This window comes from Anarrhichthys ocellatus, unplaced genomic scaffold (genome assembly GCF_004355925.1).
Source record: "Anarrhichthys ocellatus isolate YVR2014 unplaced genomic scaffold, GSC_Weel_1.0 scaffold116, whole genome shotgun sequence".
Lineage (NCBI taxonomy): Eukaryota > Metazoa > Chordata > Actinopteri > Perciformes > Anarhichadidae > Anarrhichthys > Anarrhichthys ocellatus.
In genome coordinates this window covers 44,833-52,903 of record NW_022280146.1, presented here as the reverse complement: position 1 = coordinate 52,903, position 8,071 = coordinate 44,833, and the positions used below count along the sequence as shown (strand labels likewise).

The following is an 8,071-nucleotide window of genomic DNA, read 5'->3' as shown; positions in this document are numbered from 1 at the left end:
AGAGAGAGAGAGAGAGAGAGGGAGAGCCCGGACACAACCTGAATGTTGCAGAGTGATGTCTCTCTGTAAACATCTGCAAAGACATCAATAAATAAGAGAAAGACAGAAACAAAGTCTCTCCCAACCCTGGTTCACAAAACCCTGACCCCGCCGGTAAAACCACGACCCCCGATAGAACTGGAATGAGTAAGAACAGTAAGGGTACCCAGCCCCTATCTTCACAACATTGAAACATAAATGTCTGATCTGCTGTCAGTTCATTGATAACGGACACATACGATATTGAGAGAAGCGAGGCCAGTTCACAGAACACCAGACACCACCCTCACAGCTGCTGCTAGTCCACGTACAAGTGTGACACTAAAAACCAGACGACTCAGTAGTACACTCAGCAAATACTTCCATGATTACCAACTCCGCCAGGAAGCAGTGAACTCTATTGATCACATCCTAAAAAAGTAAGAACCACTGTTGAAGGAACTAGCAGGCGACCTACATTCATGAGGAGAAGAAGCGCGTTAGTCCTAAATCCAGGAAGAAGAGCTCTGGAAACATTAACAATCGAGAATAAAATGTGCACGAGCTGCAACGAGCCGATAAAAACCCTGAAAGAGTCCAGACGATGTGAAGAGAGGTCGCTCTGCCTTCACTCTGCAGCCGTTTACACCAAACACATCAGGCCAAGAGGAGGTTCTGATGAACAGAGGAACACAGAGTACCATCTAGCTGCTGCTGTGGACCAAGTGGAGTTTAATGCTGGACACCAGCACAGGAGAATGAACTGCCCATCAGACAGGAACCTGTTCTCAACCGGAGAGCAATAACAATCTGACTTCAGTTATGTCAATATTATAAGAAACCAAAAACCTAGACCAGAGAAAAGCGGCCAGGAAGTCTAGAACCTTCCACTAGCGTCACAGATCAGAGGAAGCAGCTGGTTCAAGTAAAGGAGACCAGCACCGAGTCTCTGCCAAGTCCACTTTGGATCAGTTTGTAATCCATGAAATAAAATAAATTAAAATAAAACACAACTACTCTTTACTCGCTGTGATGAATTAAATCCCATGATTGGTTCTGTTCTGAACAGGAGCAGTGCTTCATAAAGGACTGTGTCCCTGTCCTCCAGCAGCCTGAGGGCCAGAGCAGTGTTGGCTGACCCCTGACCCCTGCTCAACGTCAACCTGTGCTCACAGAGCAGAGCGCCACCGTCAGTACTCAGGAGCTCTTCATGCAGCTGGGGCCGTTCTTTTAACCACAGCTGATTGTTACACAAGGCAGCTTGTTCTCTGCCTTCAATCTGAAGTGAACCTACATCCACTGAAGCAGTGTTCACCTGAGCATGGGATGAATGAAGTGTCTGCCTCACTGAGTCCATTCACCACGTAAGTCATGAGGTAACAGCAGCTAGTTACAGGCCTCAGCCAGAGATCACCAGGTCACGCTTTGTCCTTTCATGCTCCTGCAGAGGTGAAGCAGGAAAGACGAGCAGTATACAGACGGACAAGAACACTGTCTTAAAACTAAAGCCATACGCATCCACGTACCTTCCTTTACTAATCTAACTAAGCTTCCTGAACAGCTCGGCCTGCCAGATAACACATGTTGAAGTTAACAATGACAGCAAGTCCTCTACAGAACAAGACATCTGAAATCCAACCATGAGACAAGGCTCGCATTACTCACTGGAGTTGATGCTAAACACAGACTCACTCATGCTGCTCAACCTACCAGCTAGCTGCATGAGCACATGAACACAGAACCAAATGAATGATTTGCTTCATTATGTGTCAAACCAAAAGCCTGCCCACTCATCTAGAGCTTCTGAAACTCGGACCCCGGATTCTGGGGAAGTCAGACAGTTTTTATCATGTTCCACCTCCACACACATTCCAGTTCATTGGGAGCAGCCTGAAGAAGTAATCACACTTCTCACACAGGCCTCTGGACTGGAGTAGCTCACAGTGTTCATGCATCCCCAGCTGCTACAGTACCAGATGAATGTGTGTGTGTGTGGGCATGGAACTGTGAACTATCACTCGGTGGCTAATCCACAGTGTAGTGTTTGACAGCAGGAAGACTGGACTGCTGCTGAGCTGCGTGCCGTGGGACAGTCCGTCTGTCTGTCTCATCTCTGAGCGGTAGCAATAAAGTGAACAGAAAACACACTATGTGTAGCAGCAATACAACTAACCACTTACATTAAGACTACAACTCACTGTGGGCTGTCAATTACACACTAGGCTGAAAATAAATGTATATACATATATAAGTGTGTGTGTGTGTGCAACCCTGTGATCTGGAGCCTGATGACATTGTGGTAAGAGTCTAGAGAGGAATGAGTGGAGTACAAAGCGTTGGGAGTACCTTGCAGTTGACGGTGTGCTGTGTTAACCAACAGATTTAAATGTTAAAGTAGTTTCTGTAGATTGAGCAGTGCTACTGAGAGCCCTTAACCTGAAGCCTCTTCATACACTATATACATGTTTCTGATCTGCATCAGAACTGATTGTTAATGTTCTGCTGGGTGTTGGTGGCCTGTGATGCATTAAGGGGTTTTCTCTGAACTGGCAAAAATAAAATACTTGGGAAAATCTTGAGATCTTTTATTTTGGAATCACAATGACGAGTCATTGTGATTTGCTGTAACAAGCATTCCAATTCCAACGTCTACATTATGACTGAAGCCTCGATACAGCCCTAGTGTGCAGAGGAGCTTTCACCAAGGGAACAAGGGAACTCCAACGTTGACGTGTTGTGCTTCAGTAAAACTAATTATAGCTGGGAAATATTAGCAGAGACGAGTGGAGGTGCCCATCCAGACTAAATCACCAGCTTCACATGCGAGATGTCCCATCACACGCACTGAAGGGGCTCATGACGAGTGAGCATCTGCAACATGTAAGCTGATCAGGTGACCTGAACCAGACGCTCCAGCATTATGGCTGTTGAACGGATTTAAATATTTTGGCTATGATTACAGTGCTCCTCAAATGGACTGACAGACTATTCTACTGCTGAAAATGAGCAACACAATTTTGCAGGCTATGTGCAAAACATCAGTTTTAACCTTTTCCTCAAAACAAGTGAAAACACCTCGGAGCAGGTCAGAGTGCGTAACGATCAAAGGCATTTTAACATCCTTCTAGAAACAGGAGACAAGTATTTCACCTAACGAGCAGATCTCTGTCTCTATGATTCATGATCAGACTAAATGTCGTACAGTTATTTCTACAGTTACTGAGCGCTGCGGGGAGTGGGCGGGGTCGTGGTCTGCCAGGACAGTGGGCCTGTGGCCCCCCTGTGGCACGGGAATGCTGCGGGCTTCTCTTCAGGGAGAAGACCTCTCTGCCCCTGCTGTGCGAAGCCTAGAGGGGCATCAGCCTGGTGGTGTGGAACAGAAGGGGGTTCAGGTCCTCGGCATGGACGGCCCGATGGAGTGACGGCTCCGAGCGACTCCGCTCGATTTTTGGCAGCAGGTCTTGAACCTGCTCGATGGACACGAGGATCTGATGAAGGAAAACCAAATGTGAGGCGGGATTAGTTAGGCGGAGGACGATGACAGAAAGGTGGTTCCACTGCTACCTCAGTTCATAGTAGATGAGAATACGGTGCTGATTTCATGGGATACCTTCTGGGACATAAACTGTGAACTGATAATGTCATAACTGTGTATAATGTAGTATAGCTCAAAATGTGATAATCAGCACATAATGTAAGAAAAACACGAGTGCATGACGTAATAATTATCTCATGATGTAATAAGTTATTACATCATGAGATAATTATTACATTATAAAAACAGAGTACTGTCCTAAAGCAGAAGAATGGTTCTATTGCTACGCGGCACCAGTGGAGTCCTTAGCGTGAAGCAACTTGTCTCTTGAATGTGACTACAGGATATCCAATGACCTGGACAACAGAGAACTCAGCAAGGAGTCGACTCCACAGGTGAGCAGTGTTGAGCACGTAGGGAGCGTGAGGCACGGGCCCGTCAGATACCGATCTGTGTGCCTGTATCACACATGCACGCAGGGCTCTTATGTGCATGCAGGGCGTGTTTAGAGACTAATTAAACCCTGTGTTACAGTAACTGAATAAATATGTAAGGAGCAATTATTCCACATGTGAAGATTCATCCAGCATTGTAAATCCAGCATCATCTCTGTAAAGGTTCTCTGTCGTCAGGTCACTAGATATATATTGTAGATATCTTGTAGTCGTGAACTTTGTCACACATTGAAGATTTGATCAATTTGGGAGTGAGTGATGAAGATGTGGTCTAGAGCAGACGGAGAGAGTCCAGCTGCTTTAAATGAAGGACTCCACAGTGTCCTGTAAAACTAGAAGAGGTCCTAAACTTAAAGAAGACGAGGAGATTATAATGTAATCATTTCCTCAAAATATAATAACTTACTATACTATGTACCAAACTGTTACATTATGCTCTCCTGGTTTCTTGTGGGAAGCTATTACACGACTCACCTGTGGAAACAGAGGCCTCTCGTCCCGTATGAACTTCTGACAGTCAATGATGAGCCTTTTCATTGACTTGGGTGAGGTACTATACATCTTACTGAGGTCTGGAGACAAGTAACCACGTCCAACCATGAAGATTATCTGAGAACACCACCAGAGGAAACCGTGAGTTAAATCTGAGAGTGCTGTTCATGTAGGGAAACAGTGATAGTGACATAAACCTAAGCTACAGTAAATACACTTAGTATTTCTGATCAGCATGCATGGCAATAAATTACAATACAACAAGACCAACGCCAAATGTTGCTATGCTGTTAGCTCTGTTATTTAGCTCACGCTAACCAGCGCTAACTCTCCTCGAGCTGATTTCTACAGATGTGTGGTTCACAGTGTTGCAGTTTTAGGGATTGGCGAGCAGGCGAGCATTAATGTCAAGTCCTGCTCCATCTGTTGGTCACTTAGTGAACACTGTGGTCCACACTGCAGGACACATCGACATGAACTAGATGGACCCGTCGATCCTCTGACTGAGGGGCGACCGTGGTCCACCACTGAGCCACAGTCGCCCGTAAAGACGAGTTAAAGACGAGACGCCTCAAAAACTACAAATGACAGATTACCATGGCATTTGCTGTAGATAGTGATGAAGCATGGAAGATGAAACAAAGAGTAACTCGACAGAAAAAGAATCGATAATAAATCGACTCAGCATTTCTTTAAGGTAAAATGTCCACTTGTTGTCCCTCTTCCATTGGGAGGATTTGCTGCTTTTCTCTGTTTCACATCATTGTTAACTGAATATTTTGAAAGACGACACCTCGGGCTTTGTGTTGCACCGATTCACAACTTTTGGACCTTTTTTATATTAAACAATTAGATGAATTGAGGATACAATCTTCGGGTGGCGGGTGAGATTCTTGCTTCTGTGCCACCCTCGTGCCCACTCCTCCTTTTTACATCCTTCAAACTAATTGCTTTCTGGTGTGCAATAAAAAGACACCCGTGTGTCAAACTGCATCACATGCTGAGTCTATAGGAACTCGTGGCTGTAGACAAGTAGCGTCTGGTTGTTTGTTAGCAGTAGGCATGTAACTCTCTCTCACACACACACACACACACACACACACACAACTCAGTAGACTGGTACGATTGGACCGCCAGCTGCTCCACATGATTGGAAAGTTAAGTGTATTCTCATCGTCTCTGCATCCTGTGCTTGGCGCAGCTTAATGCGACTGCGATTGGTTTAAAACAACACAAACACGCCAGAGCGACCGTTCCTGAAAGCACAATGATAAAGTGCGGCTCCAGACCTTTCCTGATGAGCTCTCTTGCTAAGCCGGACTAGTGTTGTGTGAACCCAAAGAGCAGTAGAGTCATGTCACCTGGTCTCTGTTGTTGATATTGGAGTAAGGCAGAGTCCCCGACATCAGCTCAAACAGCACGACTCCGTAGCCGTACACATCGGACTGGAACGTGTACGGGTTGCTGTCCTGCATTCGGATCACTTCAGGAGCCTCGGGGACACACGAGCACAAGACAAAAGGTGAGCAGTTCATTTGTGTAATGACGTGAGGAATCAAACATTCATTCAGCCGTTAGGTCTTAAATAAATATATTGTGTCTATGCAAACATGAAGTACTTTTCATTCATACTGAAGTTGAGTTCACCGCTCTGTACTTTAAATGTTTGGTTGTCTAATGGCTCCCAATGTATTCGTTAATATCATAGTTTTGTACTTATCACAGTCATGTTAGTGGACGTCCCTCCATCAAGTCACAGTAAGAGGCTTACCATCCACAGAATGGATCCGCTGGGCTGTTCCACCTGCTGAGAGCCGCTCCACCGAGACTTCACCGTGGCCAAGCCGAAGTCACCGATCTTCACAGTCCAGCCCTCGTGGAGAAAAATATCTAGCGGCAAAGCTGAGGAAACATGACTCCAAAGATCTGATGTACATATTCATGTTACCACAAACGAGCACAGAAAGTGAGAGCTGTTGAAAGCACCAACTGAAGACAAGTTCTTGAGGTTTAGCGAACGTGAATACATTTAGAATTACATTAGCCTAGAACTCAAAGTGCAGAGTCATAGGTCGGGGTTTTCAAACTGAAAATGACTTCAAAGTGATGAAAATACGATCATTACATATCAATCCATTAGAGGGAGAACGTGGGCTCAGATAACAGCAGACTACTAGTACACAAGTCTCTCAACAGGTCTGGGCCACTCAGAAAGAGAAGTTCTCACAACTTATGAACGAATCTGTTCCTACGACGTGTTCCTGCACGAGGCCCATTGTTTGACACCGACACCCTTTCACATCCAAGGCATTGCTTCATCTCAAAGCCAACGCACCAGTGTACAGAAGAAATAAATATAGTGAATGTATAACCGCCCCGATACTTTGACTGTTCTTGACATGTCTGCCTGTTTAAGATTATGATTCAGGTTTGAGGTTCAACGTTTGCTAGCTACAGAACATGTTGTTGGTTGAGTTCCAGGTGATCGAAGCACAAACACCTACATTGTTAAATGTTACCACTCGACAAGAAAAGGATACTGTTTGATTTCAGGTCTCGATGAATTATGTTCTTCGCATGAAGATAACTGAAAGGGGGAAAGAACATGAGTGATTTCATCTGTATAAGGCTATTAATATGTTATATTGCATCCTGCACAACATTAAGCCATTAGTCAGGGGTTCTCCTGCAGTATGAACAGCCTGCACTTCTACCAGTCCTGCACTACGACTGACACCATCAGATCACACTGTTCACTGTTCAGACCAGAGCTGAAACACACTCAACAACATTTAAACTAATTCAATCCCATTAGGACGGTTCATGAAAAGTTAATATGATGCATCTCATGGACTCATTTCTCTACCAAACTAGCTTCCATTAAATACAAAGTACACAAAGTTGTGTACGGGAACAAACACAGCATCTACTTGACACTTGGTGTCTGGTGATTAAGATGGAATGTAGCAGCAGGTCTTACTCCATGCCCTGTGCCGTCTGTCTGGCCACATCAATGCGCCGCATCGTGTCAAACTTGGTTTCTGTGACGTGCAGATGGCGGTACAAGCTGCTGCCTTCACACCACTGTGTGATGATGGCAAAGTTGGGCTTCGTCATGTAGCCCATGAACAGCAGGATGTTGACGTGGCGGGTCTTCCTGCAGAGAACAGAAATCACAATCGCATTAGTCTCATCCATGATCAGATTAATAACGTATTCATTTCATTAAGATACAGTTATTGAATTGATATATTTGGAGTTATTATAATGTCCCACTAAATAGGTTAAAAGTCTATTTCTTCTGCTGGGCTGCAGTAAACGGGCCATAAACACACAATGAAGTCGGTCCCTGGCCGAGTTATTGATGAGGTCACACCATTGGTCGGTCCAGTTCTGGAGTTTACTCACTGGCCATGCTCTCTCAAGAGGAACATGTACAACCACGGAAACTCATGAAGAGAAAGTGGAACGAACACACTGATGATTTCGCACAAGACTAAAATCTTAAAAATATAATAATATTATTATAATATAATAAATATTGCAGACCCCTAAAGAAAATTGCAGAAGA

General features: G+C 44.8%; 1 protein-coding gene across 2 annotated transcripts in view; it reads right to left on the bottom strand.

Moving 5' to 3' along the window:
• Positions 1-6: 6 nt before the first annotated feature.
• araf (A-Raf proto-oncogene, serine/threonine kinase) overlaps positions 7-8,071 on the bottom strand; it is a 35,451-nt gene continuing 27,386 nt past the window's right edge. For both annotated transcript variants that reach the window (XM_031876787.1, XM_031876786.1), the window contains 6 exons: positions 7,481-7,657; positions 7,041-7,087; positions 6,272-6,390; positions 5,862-5,993; positions 4,483-4,617; positions 7-3,506 (listed from right to left, as the gene is read on the bottom strand). In XM_031876787.1, coding sequence (XP_031732647.1) covers positions 3,366-3,506; positions 4,483-4,617; positions 5,862-5,993; positions 6,272-6,390; positions 7,041-7,087; positions 7,481-7,657 — 751 coding nt within the window. In that variant the 3' untranslated portion in view covers positions 7-3,365. The remainder of the gene's footprint in view (positions 3,507-4,482; positions 4,618-5,861; positions 5,994-6,271; positions 6,391-7,040; positions 7,088-7,480; positions 7,658-8,071) is intronic.